Source organism: Rhinolophus sinicus, linkage group LG13 (assembly GCF_036562045.2).
Source record: "Rhinolophus sinicus isolate RSC01 linkage group LG13, ASM3656204v1, whole genome shotgun sequence".
In the NCBI taxonomy this organism is placed as follows: Eukaryota; Metazoa; Chordata; class Mammalia; order Chiroptera; family Rhinolophidae; genus Rhinolophus; species Rhinolophus sinicus.
Genome location: NC_133762.1, coordinates 20,802,084 through 20,822,576, shown reverse-complemented (window position 1 = coordinate 20,822,576; position 20,493 = coordinate 20,802,084). Strand labels below are relative to the sequence as shown.

Sequence of the window (20,493 nt, the reverse complement as noted above, 5' to 3'; positions counted from 1 at the left end):
TCTGAGATCGGGTTGGGCAGGGACATGAGCGTTTGAGGGATGCTAGAGAAGACACCTGGATGGAGTGGGAGTCCCAGGACCTCGGCACCTCCAGACCAGTGACGGCTGATCCGAACACCAGGATGGGCTGAGTGAGAACTGAAGATCTGAGTTGGTCCTGGCGCTGCAGCCAGTTGGTGCCTCTGAGTTGCAGGTGGGGATGGTGGGGTCCCAGCCTGGCCACTGGCTGAGTGGAAAGGGCCCCAACTCAGGAGATGGCCAGGAAGGGTGCAGGGAAGGTGGGCGCAGGTTCTGTTCCCAGTGGGGGTTGGGTGAGAACAGGAATTGACGTAAACTAGGGATGTTTTAAGTGGGAGGATCCCTAGGTGGACCCCCGCCTTTCCCAGCTGAGTGGTGATTCCATCTACTCAGGACTCTGTCAGCATTCGTCTCCTGGGGCCATTGAAGCAAATGACCATGAACTGGGCAGCTGGGAAACAGAAATTTGTTTTCTCCTACTTCTGGAGACCAGAAGTCCAAACTCGAGGTGTCGACAAGGCCGCACTCCCTCTGAAATGCTAGGAGCAGAGACTCCACCCCCAGCATGCCTTTCTCTTTAGCTCCTGGTGTGGCCCGTGGTCATGGCGGTCCTTAGCTAATAGATGCATCACTCCAGCCGGTCACGTGGCGTTCTCCTTGTATGTCTCTGTGTCTTCACGTGGCCTTCTTCTAAGGACAACCGGCATTGGAGTAGGCCCCATACTAATCCCGTGTGACTTCATCTTAAATGATTATATTACAAAAATTCTTTCCAAATAAGGTCACATTCATGGGTACCGGGGGGAGGACTTGAACATATTTTGGGGGAGACACAGTCCAACCCACAACAAATGCTCATACCCAGGCACCACCTCGGACAAGGACTGACCTTCCAGAGCAGGGTCCTGAGTCCAGGCTCTCCCCATAGGGACAGTGACGAAGCCTGTGAGGTGGGTCTTAGCACTCAGCCATCTTCTGAGTGAGCTGTGTCAGTCAGGCAAGTGTCGGCAGTGGGCAGGGGGACAGGGCCCTTTCTGTCTGACACACCAGAGCTGCGAGCCTGGGACACCATCCTCAGGGTAAAAGAGGCCACCTGCACGCAGGCAGCAGTGATCATTGGGCGGTGACCCTGAGCAGCCTGGCCTGAGTCACCACACCTGTTCTCTTTCCCTTCTGCCTCCCAACCCCCAGTACAGAGGGCACTGCTGTGATGAAGGGGCTGGGGTTTTAGAGGGGGACAGCAGCAGCCCAAGGTCACGAGGGATGGGATCTCCCTCTGGACTCACCTCCCAGCAGCCCGCGCCACACGGACTGAGGGAAGTGGGGGAGGACCCCCGTCCAGGCCATGCTGACCGTTCAGTAGCAGTGATCAAGCTGTATATGCACCCCTGGGAACGCTTTGGGTTGTCATCATGGAAAACCCGACTCACAGTGGCTTAAACACTTTGGGTTGTTGGCATTGGTTTAGCACAAGTTTTCTCAATCTCAGTACTGTTGACAGATAATTCTTTGTCGTGGGGGGATGTCCTATGCACTTGAAGACTTGCTCAAGTCCTATGCACTTGAGCAGCTTCTCTGGCCTCCACATTCTAGATGCCAGTAACATTATTTCCCTCAAGTCGTGACAACCAAAAATGTCTCCAGACATTGCCAAATGTCCCGAGTTGAGTGGTATAAGGACTGGTGTCTGTGAGCGTCTTGGACTTTGCCTCGTGGTCACAAGATGGCTGCCACAACATCCCATGTTCAGAGCAGAAAGAACGACGAGGGCCTAATACCATCTGCAACTGTGACGTTTAGCAGAAAAGTAGCAGCTTTCACAGAAGCCCAACAGATTTCCACTTAGGTCTCACTTTACTGAACCTCTCTGAGGTCCCACCTGCCCAGCCCTCAAAGTAGCGAGACAAAGCCTCCTTCAAGGCTGTGGGCAGGACTAAATTGGATCATGGATCAGCCAGCCATTTACTGGCCCTGGGTGACCTTGACACCACTCTGAGCCTCAGTCCCCTCCCCCTTAAAACTGGGCTGATACTACCTACTATGACAAAGGCTGTTTTGAGGTTAAGTCACCTAATTTATGTGAGTAACCCAGTCAAGGACCTGGCCCAAATGGGCACTCCAAGGCAATTGGAGTTTATTTTATTAGTGGTGTGTGAGGATGAACCACATAAAAGTGCCCGGCACTCAAAAACAGTCGATCAGTGTTGGTGGCTGTATCTCCCACATCGGAGCCTTTGTCTTTTCTGTTCCCTCCGCTGTTCCCTATACTCACCTGGCTCTGGCTCTTACTGCTTGCTCTCCCCAATTCGCAGGGGCCTTCTCTGACTCTAAAGTACACCTGTCACGCTTGGCCCTCTCTCTTGGCTCCTCTTTGCTCCCTTCTCAGCAAGTTCCTGGAAATTTACCTACATATAATATTTATTGTTTCTCTACTCCTCCTAAAATGTAAGCTCCTGGCAGGAAGCTGAGAGGCATGTTTGTTTCTTACCTGTAGTATGCCCGGGGCCTAGAACCTGGCCTGCCCCCTGATGGGGCATTACACTAATAAGTATGTGTTGGGTGAATGGCTGTCAGCAGAAGTTGGTGACACGTGGGGACGTGGGGCCACCAAACGGACGAAGTTTGGCGATGCAGAAACTGAAAGGGTCCGGGGATGAAGGAGTGAATGAAATCGAATCTGGGCATCCGCTTTTTAAGACACTTCCCACCCCACCCCCCACTACCCTTTATCCCCCCCCACCCCCACACACCCACCCCCGCCTTCCGGGCTGGGCAGGAGTGCGAGGTGCACGCAGCAAGCCCGCCTTCCCCGGGATGGACCAACGCCCGGTCTGGGTCTTCTGCTTCCCCCTTTTCTGGCCCTGTGGCCCCGCCCTGGGCGCCCGACCCGGTCGGGACCCTTCGGGATTCTCCGAACCCCCGTGCCCCTAGGGCGCCAGCACGTGCTGCGCAGACGCCCGCCGCCAGCCTGCAGCCGACCTCCGCTCTGGAGCTCCTCCCCGCGCGGCGGTTTCGCCCGGGTGGGGTGGGGAGAGGAGGGCGGGGGCGGGGCCGGCGCGGGCGGCGCTGGGATTTGAAGTTCAGAAGCTTTGGCCGCCTGCGCCCTCGGGCGTGTGCCCGAGTGACACCCATCCTGCCGCAGCCCCTCCTGTCCATGGCTGGGGGCAGCCTCAGAGAGGCCGTGTCTGTCACAAAAGGGGGAACTGAGGCCCGGTGAAGGGACATAGCTTGCCCAAGATCACGCGGCCGACCAGTAGCCGCCTTCCCTGGCCCAACAAGTGTAGGTCACACTTGAATTACTTTTCAAAGGTCATTCTGAGGGTCCCTTGTCTAGTTGACAGCTCTCCTCACCGCCTTCGTTCTGTCTTGCATTAACTCAACAAACGTTACCTGAGGCCCTTTGCGTGCCAGGAGATGTGGCAAAGGCCCAAAGGAAAGGCAGGCTTGCGCCTGGTGAGCTGGAGGGACAGTGAGTGACAGAAGGAGAAAATGAGGTGAGACAGAAAAGTGTGTCCCCAGTAGGCTCTCTGAAGACTTTGGGGTTCCATACCCAGCGTGACGAGGCTAGGGCGGGGATTTCAGGAAGAAAGGCTCAAACTGCAGTGGCTGCTGCGTGGAGACTGGGGTCATCAAGTCCAGGGGCTTGAGACAGGCTCTTCTGACCTAGGCTCCAATGCAACCCGACAGAGAGAAGGTGCTGGATCAACATCTGAGTGACTAGTGACCACTTTGCCTGCCTCCCTGTCCCCATCCATCCACCAGGTGACACTCCGGTCCCTGCAGGCCCAGCCTGTGTCCCATTGTCCTGAGAAGAGGCCATAGGGTGGGGGCCGGGCGTGACCCTAGGTAGAGCTGCACTTCCCCACTGCACAGGGCGTCACAACCACAGTGCCTGGACATGCAGAGGGTTTGAGGCCCCCAGAGACAGGTTTGACACCATGGTGTGGCCCACCCGTAGGGGAAGTTGGTGCCAGGGCCAGCTTGGAGGGCAGTGCCTGTGCAGTCCCAGGGCCTGATGCTCAGAAAGGCCTGGCCTTGGTTCAGTGCTCTCCTGTCAGATGGGAAATTCCTAATAACTTTGAAGAAGGGGCCCTGGAAATTCTGTAGCGGGTCTTTCCCGGTGTGACATTCACAGAAGCCTGGAGGTGGGCCTGTTTCATGGTAGGGGACAAAGGAACAGACCTCCTCTTGCTTTCCACCAGCTGGAATCGCTGACTCCAGCTGTGGTCGGGGACAGACTTTCGAAGAGGTCAGAACTAGTTCCCCCCTGCCCAGTCACCTTCTCAGGGGTGCCTAGGGGCTAATCTGTTTATTTTTTTCTCTATTATATACTATATATTTACTTATTGAATTGTTTGTCTTATTCATAGAAGCTCCGTGGCGCTAGAGTGTCTTCTGTGCATCCCTGCAGCCCCCATGCCCTGATAAATATTGGTCCAACGAATTATATCTTTAGATAAAACAAAACTCATTTCATCTTTAATATATGTTGCTGTATCCTAGCAGCCCTGGGGTAAATGTTAACTCAATAAACATGACCTAATAATCGTTTACATCTGATTCATTAGTCTCTGCGCTTCAGCTTCACGAGAGCAGAGGCCTGGAACCCGGCGGGCATGTAGTAGGACCTCCGAAAAAATCTGGGGACACTCACTCGCCGGTGCCCAGGGCGCGGCCCGGACTACGCTTCCCGGCGGTCCCCGCGCGCCCGGGGCGGGGAGGGGCGGGACCAAAGCGGATTGGGGGCGGAGCCGGCTACAAAGCCCGGAGGCGGGCGCCGGGGCTCAGAGTGCCCCGAGCGCCGGCCCGAGCGCAGCGCATCTCGGCGCGACGTGCACGGCGGGAGCGGCCCGTGAGTGGACGGGCCCAGCGGCTGGTCCGGCGCCTCTGCTATTCCGCTTGCTCCCCGCCGCCCCCCATGAGCGCAGCCCCGCGTGGCCCGGGTCCGTAAGCGGCGGGGCGCCCCCCATGCTGCTGCAGCCCGCGCCGTGCGCCCCGAGCGCGGGCTTCCCGCGGCCCCCGGCCGCCTCCGGCGCCATGCACGGCTCGCAGAAGGACACCACGTTCACCAAGATCTTCGTGGGCGGCCTGCCCTACCACACCACCGACGCCTCGCTCAGAAAGTACTTCGAGGGCTTCGGGGACATCGAGGAGGCCGTGGTCATCACCGACCGTCAGACGGGCAAGTCCCGCGGCTACGGCTTCGTAAGTGGCCCCGCAGCCGGGCGCACACCCTAACCTGCACTTATCTTGACCCGGAACGCTGAGTCAACCGGCGGGCGCACGCCCAGCCGCCTCGGGGCCACCCGGGGCGCCTCAGGCCGGCTCAGGCACCTGCTGCCCCCTCTTGGGCTCCAGGGGAGGCGGTTCACGGTCCAGCTGGGCCCGCCCCCGCTACCCTCACTCCGGGCCGGGTTTAAAAGGGAGATCCGCTGTGTTCAATTAGAACTCCTAAGTTTGTGGAGAGGTTTTGGGGACAGACGACTTCCTGGAGCAACAAGCTAGGGAGGAGCAGAGGCTCTCTGGAGCCCTTTAGCACCCCTCCCCCCATATTTTCCAACAGCCCCCACAAATAAATAGCAATGTAACTGAAAAACGGCTTGGAAACAGCCTCTTCTGACCCTTTCCATGAGGAAATTCACAAACCCCCCACTGGTGGGCAGGCCAGACTGGGTCGCCTGCTTCCCTTGGGGGTGCCCATTTCCCCTGGGAATTGTTTCTGTCCTTGGAAACAAGGCTTCCCAGAACTTAAACTTGGAGGAGGTGGAATCCAGGGAGCAGACAGCTTTGTGGGGGGCCCAGGATGGTGTCAGAGGGGTGAGGGAAATGAGCGCCAGGGCCTTGGCATAGCTTTCTGCTCCCCACCCCAGCTGCCCCCCAACCCACACACACCTGGCAAGGGAAGCCCCTGATGTGTCTGTGCTCCTCTAGGTGACTATGGCCGACCGCGGAGCAGCTGAGAGGGCGTGTAAAGACCCTAACCCCAACATCGACGGCCGCAAAGCTAACGTGAACCTGGCCTATCTAGGCGCCAAGCCGAGAAGCCTCCATTCGGGTGAGAGGCTGTTTCCCTTCCCTGGCTCTTCTTGGCTGCTATATTCAGCGCTGGTATCTGTCTCCTGGAAAAGCCTCCTCCCACCCCCACCCCCGCCCCAGGAGTGGCAGTTGGCGGTCATGTGTTTGTTGAGCCGGCACAGGGCAGTCATCCCTCAGTTTGGGAGCTGGACCCCTTCTAGCTGTGTGTGCCAGGGGACAGGGTGAGGAGGGTGTGTTATCCGGTGTTCAGCTGTCCTCACGGGAAGGAGGAAGTTGGTCCCTGGGACCTGAGATCCGGAGGAGGAAAGCATAGAGGCTGCTGCCCTCTGGGTCGCTAGACCTGCTCAGCTGGGAGCTTTGAGGGGATGGCCTGGGAAGGGAGAGGAAGTGGATTGTCCCTTTTGGTTAGAGCTGTATGGCCGTGGTTCTTTCCCAGGTGAGGCCGATCCCCTAATGAGTCTCTCATTGTAGGCTTTGCCATCGGCGTACAGCAGCTGCACCCCACCTTGATCCAGCGGACATATGGGTGAGTGGAGTGGTTGGCTGGGGGCGGGATGGGGGGCTTTCTTGGTCTCCCAGTGTGGGCGCCCATTGGTCCATGGGTGCTTCCACCCCAGTCCTCCAACCCCACCGCCTTGGTTGTGCCCTTTGCAGTCACCTTTTTGGGTCAGAGAACCGTCACTTTCTCCAGGCTTTCAGAAACATGATTGTGTGTTGGGGGTGGGGAGGGGGGAGGACAAGCCTGGAGAACTGAAAGAAGGCAAATTGCATTTCTCTACCTCTGGCAGAAAGATGGGGAGCATGAGCTCTGGAGCCTGCTGGCCTGGGTTCAAATCCTGGCTTCCCCCTTGCTATTAATAGTTGTGTGACCTCCGGCAGATGACAGCTGTCTCTGCCCCTGTTTCCTCACCTGTGAGGTGGGGATGGTACAGCACCTCTGAGTACTGAGTGGAGGCTCAGGACGGGGGTGGTGCGGGTAGGTGAGCACTCTGCAAGTGCTGCCCACAGTCCTAGGAGATGGTGGACTGGGCTCTTCTCAGGGTGCCCCTCTGACCTGCTCCAGTGCCCAACAGATGGCGCAGGTCACTGCCGGCGGGTCCGATGTTTGTGAAAGCTGGAGCAGGTGAGAAGGGATCAGGGGCAGATGTCCTCGGCCGCCTGGCCTGTGGGCCTATTGTCTGGTGTGCTTTGGAGCAGCGTGTCCCACCCTCCCCCATCCAAAAAAGGTTCCCCACCCCTTGCCTTTTTTTTATTTTTTTTTTATTTAAACATCTAATAAGGCCTGGCAGCTGCTTAGGGAAGGACAGGCACACTTCAGGGGCACAAAGGAGGCTGCCGCGCTGCCTGACTTCCCAGCCCCGTGATTGATGCAGGGAGCTTGTTGTTGGGTTTGGAGGTTGTTTCTTGTGGGGGTTGGGGAGGGCAGTTGTAAAACAGGCAGCCCCTCTTAACGTTCGCACTTCTTAAGGTGTCAGAGAACAATCCTGGGCTCTGGATTTTGTGCTTCAAGGTGCGCCTGTGTGTGTGCCTGCCCTGGACAGAGACACAGTTGAGGTGCATCCTGGCTCACTGGGGCAGCGTGGACCAAGGACCAGAGCAGGGACAAAGCTGGCCTCTAGTTGACTGGGCAGGTCAGCCAGATGGCCGAGGAGCCGCTCCTCGATTTGCCCACGATTTGGAGTGCCTGCCCTGCCAGGTGGCGTCTGTGACTGCACAGTGACTTTCTTGTGGATTATGGACGTGTGTGAGCTCAGCTCCAATCTGCATGCTTGGGAGAGAGCCTGAAGGGTGGCCAGGAGCAGGTGGTTCTGGGTTTCTTTCCCACCGGGGATCTGCTTCATAAAGGTCTGCAGCATCTTGGAAGGAGGAGTGTGGGGACACCCCAGTCTTCCTGCCATCACCCCAGGGTTTTCCTCTCTGGGGTTCAGGCCACACGAGGAGGGCGTTCCTCATTTTCATAGCCCTGGATGTGTTCCCCGGGTCCACACAGGTGCCTGGGGGCAGGGCAGCTGCACAGAGAGCCGGCAGCTCTTTCTTGCTTACAAGGCAACAGTACCTTCCCCACCCAACTCGGGGCTCCCTTCCGACTCATCACAGCTGCCTCTGGGGCTCTAGTAACTGTCAGTGTTTGGCCTCTGGAACTCGGAGACGGGTTCAAATCCTGATTCTGTCACTTACCGTCTGGGTCTATCTTCCTGAGCCTTCAGTTTCCTCATCTGGAAAATGGGAGCAGTCACCACCTGACGATGCCAGCATGTGGGGCTGGGTGCCCAGGATCCTGCCACGTTTCTCCTGTCCTCACAGCCACCCTCTGAGGTTGGGATTGATATTATCTTTGCTTCATAGATGGGGAAACTGAGGCAAAGAACGGTAACAACCTGTTCAGGGCAGCTGAAATGACAGGAGTTGAATCCAGGTGGGCTGGCTCTGGAACCCAAACTCTCAACGGGCAGGTTGTTGCCTCTGGGGCGGACAGGTAGAAGGACTCCCTAACCTTTCCCCTCGTGGTCCCCAGAGTGCCACCCAGGTGAGGGTAGTTGGGGGTCGGTCACAAGATTTTATCACCACGTGTTCCTGACTTCAGGCGACAATGTTTTGTAACTAAATCTGCTGGCCATTTAATACCTGTGACAGGGAGGAGGCCTCCAGCTATTTGTTGGTTGCCAAGGGGTAGAGACCCAAACAGGGACGAGGAGTGAAAGGGACTGTCCCGTGGCAGGTAGACTAAAGCCTCTCAGAGCCACGCTGCCTCCAGCCAGGCGTCGCTGAGGTCCCGGCAGCAGGAGGGGCCCCTGGGTGCGCTGCCCAGAGAGGTGTCCAGCCGAGCTGCCTGGGTCAGCTGTCTTCTCCCAGGGCCTGCCTGCCCTGCCAGAGTTAGGCCGTCAGCATCCCTTTTGTCTTTGCAAACAATCGAGCTTGGGAGCACGGCTGGGCCTGACTCAGCGGTCAGTTTTGTCGACTCTGGGCTGGAAGGGAAGCCAGGCCCGCCGTTGGCTGAGGGCAAGGTGGGAGCCAGAGCCTGGACAGCTCAGAGTTTGTGAACCAGTTAGCAAACCCTCCTGCCTGGCTGAACTTTCCCAGACTTTCTGGCCCCGATCATATGCCTCGGACAGCTCTGAAGATCTCACTGCCCCGCTTTTGGGCAAGACCACTCTGGATGCCTCACCTGGCTGGGCCGTAAATGTCAGTGTGGAAAGAGTCGCCAAATAACTTGGCTCTTGATGCCTTTTGCTTGGATGCCGCTCCCCGCCCTCCCATTTTTCTTATTTTAGGTTGAATGGGAGCTTTCAGGACCTGACTCGGCCTGCACATTGTTGTCTTATAGCTACATATGGGGCCGAGGCCTGGGGTTTGGACAAGCCTTTCTTGGCAGGTGACAAATGGCTCAGTCATGGGAGGAGACATCTATAGCCATGGGCTGCGCAGTTGAGCATCCCGTTGCTGGCTGGTGAGACAGGCAGAAGTGAAGGTCTGAGCAGTTTGGAGAGGTCACGTGTCCTAGCAGAGCATTGGGTCTGGCCTGGAAGGAGCCTCCTGCTGTCAGGGGTGCCTGTTCATACCTGGGCCTGAGCTGCCAGCATCTGCAGTGGGTCCTGGGTCTGGCCACACTTGGAGCTCCTCCTTGCGTTGTTCTTAAAGGACCCACTGCTTCTCTGGGCACAGCCTACCCACCCCATTCTTAAGGGGGCCCTGCTGTGGGTTCCACTCCCACTCACTGGGAGCCCTGCTCTGAGTCAGGTGTGGGGCCAGGCCCTAGGGCCAGGCAACAACACAGGGTCCTGGGGCTGCTGGGTATCGGGTGTACTAGGTGCTAGAGCCAGGACTCTGGGGTCTGCTTGGGTGTGAGGCCAGGCCTAGCCCCTTCTCTCTAGGCTCTTCACCCTGTCTGTGTGGTGGGGACCGTGACGATGCCACCTCGCAGGGCTGACTTGAGGCCTGAGTGAGCGCCTGTGTGCAGACCTGGTCATTTGGGGCCTGATCCATTAGAAGACCCGGGATTTGTCAGTGACGAGTCGCATGGCAGCCCATGACAGGATCTGTCATCCCAGCTGCGTGTGAGGTACCGGGAGAGGAGAAGCTTGCTGGGGCTCTGGCACCGTGGTTCCTTCCACGAGGCGCCAGCACCTCCCTCTCGCCAGCTCTTGGACAAATTAGAGCCAGACCCCTGGGGCTAAGGACCCTCCCCCAAGCAGTACTCAGCTCACTTGGCCTGTCATTTCAGGGACCCCTACCATCCCTGTGTGAGGGACCCCAGTGCCCAAGTTGAGACCTGCTGCTTTGGCCATCACCAGGCCGTGGCTGGGGGTATGCCTAGGGGTCTGACGGGCGGACCGGGGTCACCAGGGCAGGACAGGAAGATCTGGAGCACATGGGGCTGGGCATGTAAAGAGCTGTTCCCAGAGTCGTTCATTCACTGAGTATTGAGCGCCTGCTGTATGCCAAGCCCTGAACCTGGGACACTGAATCAGAAAGACACGGTTCCCCACTGCAGGGCAGTCACTTCCCAGCGGGGAAGCCAGACGGTTACAAACCTGTCTGTGCACGAAAGGACCCGAAGGTGTGATGCGTGGGACTGAGCAGGGAGTTCCTTGTGAGGATGGAGGGACATCCGTGCATCATGGTTGTCACAAGGGGTGGGTCATCTGTGCGAGTGACAGAATGTCACAGACTTAGACACCAGGACCCACCAGAACATGGTGAAATCCACCCAACCCCGGAGCCTAGTTCATAGCCACATGTCAGTGTCAGGTTCCTGGTTTGGGATGCACTGGATTATAAGACGATACCATTAGGGGACCTCTCTGTACTGTTTTGGCAGCTTCTTGGGGTTCTACCACTGTTTCATAATATGAAGTAAATCAAGCCAGGGCTGGGGTGCGGTGCCTTGAGGGGGCTCAGTGCCTTGGGGGCATGGCAGGAAGTGAAGTCAGAGCCAGAGGCTGTGGAGGCTGGGAGGAAGCCAGCACCTCCCCTGGTGAGGCGTCACGTGGCTTGTTTTTACTTTCAGGTGTCTGGGGTGACCGGCACTTCCTGTTTGTCACTCACTGGAGCGAGGTGGGGGGCAGTGCGTGGCCCTCTCCAGTGGGCGGCTTGTGCACACCTGCTGTTTGTTCTCCTCTGCTGTAACAGAAACCAGCCCCCGGAGTGGTGCTTGGGTTCCTCTCCAAGGTTGAGCTCCTCGCCCGGCCCCAGTGGCCCTGGCAGGAAGGGCCTTTCTAGAGCTGAAGCCTCAGACCCAGGGGAGAAGCCAGACCACAGACAGGCTGATGCAGGCATCTAATTCCCCCGAGGGGAGAGCCCCGGAGGAGGGGCCGTGGGGGTGGGCTGCCACGTGGGCCGTTCCTTTATGCCACAGTGGAAAAAGCACTGGGTGACGAGTGTTGGGGCCCCTCTTCTGACTTGCCTGTGCCACCCCATGTTCTCATGACTTGCCTTGTTGAGCCTCAGTTTCCCCATCTGCCATGTGGACGTGACAAGTGCTGTGCAGGGTTCTGGGGGGCATCCGGGCATTCCCCTGACCCCTCCCATGTGTGTGCATGGAGGACACTGCGTTCAGTCAGTCAGTTCATTCAACAGCTAGGTGCTTGCTTTGTGCCAGCCTGGGGACGCTGTGGGGATGAAAGCAGACCCGGTCCCAGCTTAGAATCACGGGGCATCCTGCAACAGAGGGGTCATGGGAATGGGTAGAAATGGAAAAGGGAATAATCGTGCCTCAGGTGGCAATGGGCGCTGTGGAGGGAAAGGAGCAGCCCAGGTTGGGGTGGGGGGGACGACCAGCGCCCAGCAGGGTGGCCTCAGCTCACTAGGGCCTGTGGGCCCAGGGGAGCATTTGGATTTTACTCTTGAGCGATGGGGACCAAGGTAGGCCTTGAGCAGATGAGGGCTGGGTCACTTGTACCCATCCTTAAAACACCCCTCTGGCTGTAGGCTGGGCTGGGCTGCCAAGGCCAGGGTGGAGGCCCCGCCGAGGGACCCAGTGATAGTCCAGGCTTGAGGCTGTGGTGGCCATTGGCCCCAGGCCAGCACTGGGGTAAGAAGGGTGGGATTCTGAATGCATTTTAAGGAATGTGTTAAAGAAAGGGGAATCCAAGAAGATTCCAGAGTTTGGTCCTGAGGAAACGGAAGGTCGGGTTGTTGTCGTGGTGAGGGGAGGCTGGTGTGGGGTGCACTTCTGAGGGGAGAGCAGGAGATCGGGTTTGGACAGATTCCAGTGGGGACGCTGTGTCGGGGCCTCACATTGTCCCAGGGGGAGCATCTTCCCTGCTCTGCATCCCGCCTTACTCCACCCCAGAGCCTGGGGGTTCTGGAAGGCCCTCCGTGGCCTGGTTTCTGCTGGCCCTGGTGGGGTGTGCAGGTCCCACCCCTGGCCCGAGAAGTCTGGAGTTGTGTCTCCAGCACCGGGCAAAACCTCCAGAGAGCAGAAAAAGTGAAACCAACCCATTTGCCTTTTTTATTTTTATTTTTATTTTTGGCGGTAGCTTCGCACTCGGAAACACAGTCGATTCCTTTTCACTGAGTTTTGCTTTGAGTGTGCGGAGAAGGCGCTTGTCTGTCTTCTGGGCGCTGGCTGCCCTTGGCTATTGTCCATGCCCCTCGCCAGCTTGAGAGTTTGCAGACCATGCAGCTCAGAGCCCGGAAACAAATGCCTTCTAAGGGGACCTCCAGGGACCTCACTGGGGGCTCTGTCAGGCTCTGTGGCACCCTTAGTTTACAGATGGGGAAACTGAGGGCAAGAACCTGGACAAACATGGCCAGGATCTGAACTCAGGGTTCTCGCCTCTGGACCCCTGGTCTCCGATGGGCCAAGTCAGCTTAGGTGCTCTTGGCTGTGTGTTACTAACCCTGGGTGTGGGGGGTGTGGGCAGAGACCCCAGCCCATTCCCCTTTCAGTGGGGGTTGCTGAAACGAGGCAGGCTCAGCCTGAGCAGATGTCCCTCAAGGGTGGTTGAGCCTTTTCAGCCCCGCTGGCTGCAGCCCCTCCGTGAACCTCTGGTGCCGGTGGGGCTGCAGTGGGAGTGTGGGGGGAAAATAGGGAGGATTGGGGGACGGGAGCATGGGTCATCTGAAGGACAGTGTGGGTGTGGCTGCAGCAGAAGGAGAGGGCAGGGAGTCTCGAAGGGACTGACCAGAGTGTTGCCAAGCCCCATGCCCTTTTCAGAGGCCTGCAGATCAGGCGTTTGGAGGCCCGTAGCACCCTGACCTTTCCAGAGAGTAGGCGGAGCGTCAGGGAAGCTGCCGGCACAAGTGCCTTGTTCCGTGGTGCCAGGCAGCTGGGACCTCTGCCTGGTTTGATGCACAGGCCTGGGGAGGGGGCATGGGGGCTGCCCTCAGATGAGCTGGCTGCTGGCTTGGCTGGGTCGTCTTTTTCACTGAGGAGCTCAGTGGGTTCCAGGGTGTGTGTGTGCGCGTGTACGCCCCCGGACCCCCCCTGGTCCCCTTCCCAGCCCCTTGGCATGTGCGTCCGTGGTCAGGAGAGTGATGAGAAGTCCTTGTCTTTGTCCTTCACTTTGTGCCTGGGGCAGGGTCCCCCCTCGGCCTGGTGCCGGGGACTGCTCTGTGGTGGGGCCGTCCCAAGAACTGCAGGACGCTTTCAGCCTCCCTGGCCTCCACCCACTGGATGCCAGTGGCACGCCCCACCCCACCCCCAGTGTGACAGCCAGAAATGTCCCAGATGTGGCCATGTCCCCGGGGGCGCAAAGTGGCCCTGGCTGAGAACCGCTGTGGTAGTGGAGGGTCTCGGTTCTCACAGCGAGCCCTGAGGGCAGCCTCTACGGGACCCGTTTACAGAGGACGAGGAAAAGCTTTGTAACTTGTCCGAGTGCCCAGCTGAGGGCAGACGGGACGGGACTGCTGGGCCAGGCCCCTGCCTGCTGGGCTCTGTGGCGTCCTTGCCCTCCACTTGGCTGGTCTTGCAGTGTTGTGTGCTGCACCCACCATGCAGCAGGTCCCGGCGCCCCTCCTCTTATTCTGATCTGCGTCCAGGTACACACACCTGTCTCAGGTCTGGCCTCTGGACACTGAGCTCCTTGGTGGGGACGGAACCACCAGGGGCTGCGAGGTCTTAGACTGCCTGGCGCCCGTGGTACGTGGGCAGCTCTCCCATCTAGGGAGCCCCCGAGGTGGACTCAGGTTCACAGGCCTCAGCCCATAGCTAGTCTTTTGGGGATAGTACCCTGCTTTCCGTTCCCTTTGGCTGTGGGACTGTACAGGTCACCTGGGTGTCTCTGAGCCTCAGTTTCCATTTGGAAATGGGGTAACAACAGCACCTGTTTCATGGCTGTGAAAAGCTTTGTAAGCTGTCTTGGTGTTTTCACACAGTGGTGGGGGCCGAGCACCTGAGAAACAGGTGACTAGATAGGGACAGCATACTCAAGAATCAGGAAACAGGGCCCCCTTCTTCCCAGCCTCAGCATGATTCACCCCACGGCGTCTGAGCCACCCCCGGGGCAGAGCGCTGGTCCTGACATCCGGCAGTGGAAACCTGTAATGTCACAGTTGCCTCAGCTGACCAGACCTTGAGGCAGGTGTAGCCAGGAACCGGTCATTTTTAAAGCTCCAGGTGCTTGTGCTGTGTGGACAGTGTGAGGGCTTGGTTTAGGCAGTGCTTCCCCAGTGCACACGTGTGGATCAGAATTCGTAGGGGCTGTCAGACACAGGGTCCTGCACCCCATCTGGCTTCAGCCTGCAGGGGCCCACGCTTTTAGCAAATACATTGGGGGTATCTGAGGCTGGGCCGCTCCTGCCCATGTGTGGAGAAGTTTTGGGCTCAAAGCTTCCACAGCCTCAAACTAAGGAAGGTTCCGAGGTTCCGGAAGCTGGGTGGGGCTCATATGGTGGGGGCACTGACTCTGCCAGGACGGCGGCATGGTGGGTGCTGCCCCAGGAGAGGCCTCGTCCTGGCTCCATTGCGCCTTTGCCGGGGGGACTCCAGAAAGCTGGAGGGGTCCAGCCCTTTATCGGAGGGGCATGTGCCCAATGGGCTGTTTTGCTAGGCATCGGGGCAGAGCTCACCTCCCCAGCCACTCACTTGAGATCCAGTGGTGGAGACGGGTGAGAAAGCTCCTTCTCTGGGCAGCTGCCTCCTCCTCCAGGAAGCCTCCCCTGACCACTCCTGGGAATCCTAGATCTAGTTCATGGGCTGGTGTGTTTGTGTGACCTGTCCCCCTCCTGGAATCCAAGCCTCAAGAGGCCAGAGGTTGAGTGGCCTGCTCAGCCCCGAATCCTGGCCCAGAGCACACCCATGACAGGTGAGAGGATTGTCTTTCAGCTCAGGAGGCCGAGGAAGGATTTGAACCGAGGCCTGGCTCTGTTCAAGGCTCTTGATCCTGGGGGAGTGGAGGGTGGCCGGAGGGGTGGACAGCAGAGGCTTCTGAATGGATGGAGGGAAGCAGCCATTGTGGCCTTGAGCCAGGACCTCCTGACAAAAATTGTGAAATGTCACCTGCCCATGTGGGTGCCAGGAGGAGCCACCTGTTGCTGGTGTGGGTATGTTGCCATGGCAACCACTGGGGTGCTGCTACCTGGGAGGGCCCCTGGTTACAGGGATCTGGAGGCACCTCAGGCATGGAGCCAGGTTTGCCCCAGATTCTCAACCCCCCAGGTGTTTGCTTCTGGATCCATGGGGCCCCCAGCACCATCCTCCACCCCTGCTCTGCCCACACAGGTGGTTTGTTCCTGGCTCAGGATTTTCTCATACATATGCTCTTGTCCTTATGGAGCCCACCTGACCTTGAATTACTATTTGAAGGCATTACGTGTATTCACAAAGTTGTGCAAGTCACCACTGTGTAATTCAGAACTTTATTCTCACCCCAAAAGGAGACCCCTTAACACTCCCCTCCCCCGTTCCTGAAGCCCCTGGCAGTTTAGCCGCTTTCTCCCTCTCTGCGTTTGCCTGGTGGACATTTCATGTCGATAGAATCATCCAGTATGTGGCCTTTTGTGTCTGGCTGGTTTCACTTAGCCCCGTGTCCTCCCGGTGCATCCAGCGTTAGAGCACGTGTCAGCATTTCGTTCCTTTTTGTGACTGAACGATGTCCCCTGGCCTGGCTACACACCAGTCTGTTTATCCTTTGTCTACCCGTCAATGCATGGACACTTGGGTTTGTCTGGGCTCTCATGAGCCGTGCTCCTAATTCCTAATTCTGCATGTGAATCCATTTGCCAGCTACAGGTGTTCAAACCCACAGGTGACCCTGCAGCCCTTTTCTACACGTTGAAAACATAATACCATGTAAAGCCATCAGTCAGCTCTTGAACTCATAAAAATGGCAGTTTCCTGCAACTCAGCCTCACCTGTCCTTCAGATACGTATAAATATATTTGTTTGATTTTTTTAAGCACAAACAATAGCACCGTTTAGCATAAATAGCTCAGTTTTGCATAAACAGCATCGTTTTACTGCTGGGTTTTCTCCTGAGAGCCTGGAGGGGAGCGACTAGGGCTGAGTGTGGGCCTCCTGGTCTCACAGCCGCGTGGACGCTGTCCTGAGGACATTGGCTAGGCCTGTTCCTCGGGTCCCTGGTTTCTCACAGACTCCATAGGTGTGTGTCCCAGAGGGAGGGCTCCTCCTGGGTGCGGATGGGGCCTGGCTGGGGGGACAGAACACCTGCTTTCTGCCCAGCTGCTCTCCAGACAGCTGCCCCGATTTGGCCCTTGCCAAGTGGATGTGCGCACCCGGACGGAGCCTTTCCTTTCTTTCAAACCAGCTTCTCTTTGGACCAGGGGCAGGGCAGGGATCCTGGGCCTATCTTATGAGTGCAGAAGGAAGTTGGGGTTCCACTTCCCTTTCCCCGTCCTGTGTGACTCGTGCTAGTGTGAGAAGAGGAGATGCTGCTGCCAACGGCCGTGGTGTCTACCCCGCGAGGTGTCTCTGTGCCCGGTGTGGAGCTGCGTCTGCCGGGCTGCGGGCCCTGCTGACTCAGATGGCGGTGAGGCTCAGAGGGGCGCAGCTGCCCAGGGCTGCCCAGCAGCTGGTTGGCAGCGCAGGCACACGCTGATACTGCCTTCCTGAGCCTAGGTTCCCGTCTCTGACATACGGGGGTTGATCCCTACCCTGGAGGGCAGGGTGTGCCAGGCAGCAGTGGCACCTGGTAAAGGTTTGCCACATTAGCCGGGTGGGACCAGTGTGGCAGCAAAGAGGGTCTGAGAATCACAGCCTCTCTGCTTCATCGCCGTGGGGCTCGGGCCAGCTGCTGACCCTCCGGGCTCCATTGTTGTGTTATAAAAGGAGGTAATGAGGTGAAGGCCAGCCTGAGGGGTCAGTTCCACCAGTCACCACACGTCAGGCGTGACCAGTGCTGGCGTCGCCTCGTGTCTGGCCTCGTTGCTGAGGCCTCCCCGTCATCTTCATTCCCACTACCATCATCATTGTTGCATATTTTCATTTCACCGTTCATGTATTCATTCACTCAACACTCCCTCACTGAGCCCCTCTCGGGGGCCAGGACTGGGATAACATGTCATGGGAAGCCAATGCTTTGGGTGGGGAGACAGACGGGGTAAGTCAGCAAATAGTGTAGGGGCCCCTTGGTGGGTGGCAGAGATGCTGGCAGGGTGAACGGGGAAGTGGAAGGACAAGGCTGGCTTCATGGGCGTGCGACCTGGGCAGTCACATGGGGACCGCCCCCCGCCCCCCCCATGCAGAAGGACCCACTCTGGGTTTGATGCTCGGCTGTCACCATCTGAAATTCTAAGTCATTTTCAAGCATGGTCCCCCAATCATCTAGGCAGTCCTGTGGGGGTGGACGGCATGTGGGTGCAGGCTTGGGAGAGGGTGCTGGGAAGGGCCCACTGGGAAGGAGACATTTGCGTACAGACTTGGAGGCGGGGAGGGGCCCTGTAGAGAGCTGGGGGGGTGACACTGCAGGGGCCGGAACAGCGTGTGCACAGGCCTGCACAGCTCGTGTGTGAAAGTCACACTGAAACTGGTACAGCTGCAGCCACTTGATAGCTGAGGAAAGAGCCTGGGAAGGGGACACGGCATCACCCAGCTCACCCCACCCCGGAGCCCTCTGTGCCCCCCGCCCTGTCGCCTGACCCCCCTCTTTTTGGCCCCACAGGCTGACCCCCCACTACATCTACCCTCAAGCCATCGTCCAGCCCAGCGTGGTGATCCCGGCCGCCCCTGTCCCGTCGCTGTCCTCGCCCTACATTGAGTACACGCCGGCCAGCCCGGCCTATGCGCAGTACCCGCCAGCCACCTACGACCAGTACCCGTACGCCGCCTCACCCGCCTCGGCTGCCAGCTTTGTGGGCTACAGCTACCCGGCTGCCATGCCCCCGGCCCTCTCGGCGGCGGCCCCCGCGGGCACCACCTTCGTGCAGTACCAGCCTCCGCAGCTGCAGCCGGACAGGATGCAGTGAGGCCACTCCCACCATCAAGGCCCGTCACTCACACACCCACCGGGCAGGCGGCCGGCTGAGCTCGGGGTGCACACCAGCACCTGGTCTCTGGGGACCCCGCAGGACCCGTCTGCACCCTGCACGGCCCCGAGACCGCTTCCCTTTCAATCCAGGACCCACCACGTCTCAAGGGAGGACTTTGAGAAAGAAGAGTGGCCGAGAGCTACAGAAGATACAACCCAGGCCTCCTCACACACACCGCTCACCTCCCTTCACCTTCCCCTGCCTCTCCCCTCGCTCCAGGGCTCCAGGCTGTGTCCTGTCCCTGCCCAGCATCAGGCCGGGCCTTCCCCACCCTCTGCAGACCCCGGCCGGCCGCCCTTTGGCCTCTGCAGAAACTTTGTCCCACTCAGAGATGCCTTACTCCAGGGAAACCTAAAAGCGCCGTGAATTGACTGTCGTCACTCCATCCGCACAAGCTGTGAACGCAGGAGAAGGTGTGCAGGAGCCCCCGCCTCGTGGGATTCTCGTTTGCTGATGACGGCCTGGGGGCGGCTTCCGCAAGACCCGGAGGCTCCTGGTGCAGCAGGGCCGGCAGCCACGACTGAGGCCTTGCTGTTGAAGCACTGCGACTTTTTTTCTTATTGTTTTGCTACTAAGATGATTCAGAATTTCAGTCTACTTTTTCAACGGAGGCCACCAAGCATCTAGAACCTGTTTTGATTTTGAGACACTCACTTTTGTTGGTGGATCCGCCCGTGGAGACAGGGACAGTATTTCTGTTTGATAAAGTGTCTGCTCGCTCGAGCACCAGGAGCCCCTCGGAGGGTAGGTGCCTTCAGAGAGGTGGTCTCCCTCAGCGACAGTAAGTTGTCTCAGAAGCTTGTCCGCTCCACTTCTCACCCCACCCCTGCCACCACTGCAAAGGGCAGAGGGAGTGGGGCCCTGGGTGGTGATGCTGGCTGAGGGGCTGGACCACAGCGTACCCCCGCCAGCTTGCCCCACCCTCTCATTCTTAGTGTCTCCTGCTGTACACCAGCCTGAGCTATGAGACCAGCCTAAGACACGTCCTGCCTTCCTTGGTGACAGGGCTCCTGGAGGGGGTGTCGGGGGAGTCTGCAGCAGGAGGCAGGGAAGGTGAGATTAGAGGGCAGCCTGGCAGGGGTTTGGGGAGGCTGGGCTGGAAGATTGTGGGGCGCTGGGGGTATTCCTTCGGACCTACCTCAGGGAAGTGGGAGGCCTCAGGGGGCCGACTGATGTGGGCAAGCGCTTTGCAGCACGCCTGGTACAGAGTCAAGGCCCAGAAAATAAAGGTAGCTAATATTATAATATTTTTATTAGAATGTTCTGATTATAAAAATAAAACTTGTTTTCTTTAAAGAAAAAGTTGGTCTGTAATTTTTCTCTTGAGGTGGCGCCTCCCACCCCCCAACTCTCACCCCCAGTGATCGTGGGTGAGTCAAGGCCACGTGGTATCAAAGCAGGGACCCTCCTGGCCAGGATTTTCATTGATGGCTGTTCACTGAGCACCTACCTGTGCCGGCCTGCGGGCACCCAGTGATGGGAGAGACACAGCCCCCCCACTGCCACCCACTGACATCGGGAGGAACCGTCACCCCCACCCCCAGGTATTTCCTCAGTCAGCAGTCTGCTTAAAATCTCAGGGGAGGGCAGACTGGCCCAGCGTAGGTGGCAAGCTCAGAACAGGGCCTCGGGAGCAGTGGCTGGGGGCAGGTCTCAGTATCATGGTTGGTGCGTCCTCCAGAACCCTATGGAATGGAGGGCAGCTCCCCATGAGAAAGGAGGATACTACTAGAACCTGAGTAAAGGTTAAGGTGGCCGAAAGGAAGCAGGTGGCCATGCAGCTGCCCTAGGGGTGCTGGCGCCAGTGGGGCGTGAGGTCACAGACTTAGGAGGGAGGGCTTGGTTGGGCTGAGGGACCCCAAGCAGGACATAGTCCCAACATCCAGAAATCACCTGGAGCCACTCAGCACGGGACATCACGGGGGCCTCACAGAGGAGGTGTTAAGTGCGGAGAGGATGTTAATTCACTCATTTTTTTCAATTGCTCGCTCAGTCGCTCATCTCAGGAAA

General features: G+C 58.3%; 1 protein-coding gene across 1 annotated transcript; it reads left to right on the top strand.

Moving 5' to 3' along the window:
- The first annotated feature begins 4,783 nt into the window (after positions 1-4,783).
- Positions 4,784-19,785, top strand: RBM38 (RNA binding motif protein 38). The gene is made up of 4 exons (XM_019748576.2): positions 4,784-5,223; positions 5,950-6,073; positions 6,526-6,580; positions 18,117-19,785. Exons 1-4 carry the CDS (start codon positions 4,987-4,989, stop codon positions 18,418-18,420), a joined length of 720 nt encoding a protein of 239 aa, XP_019604135.1. The 5' UTR covers positions 4,784-4,986; the 3' UTR covers positions 18,421-19,785.
- Positions 19,786-20,493: the final 708 nt, after the last annotated feature.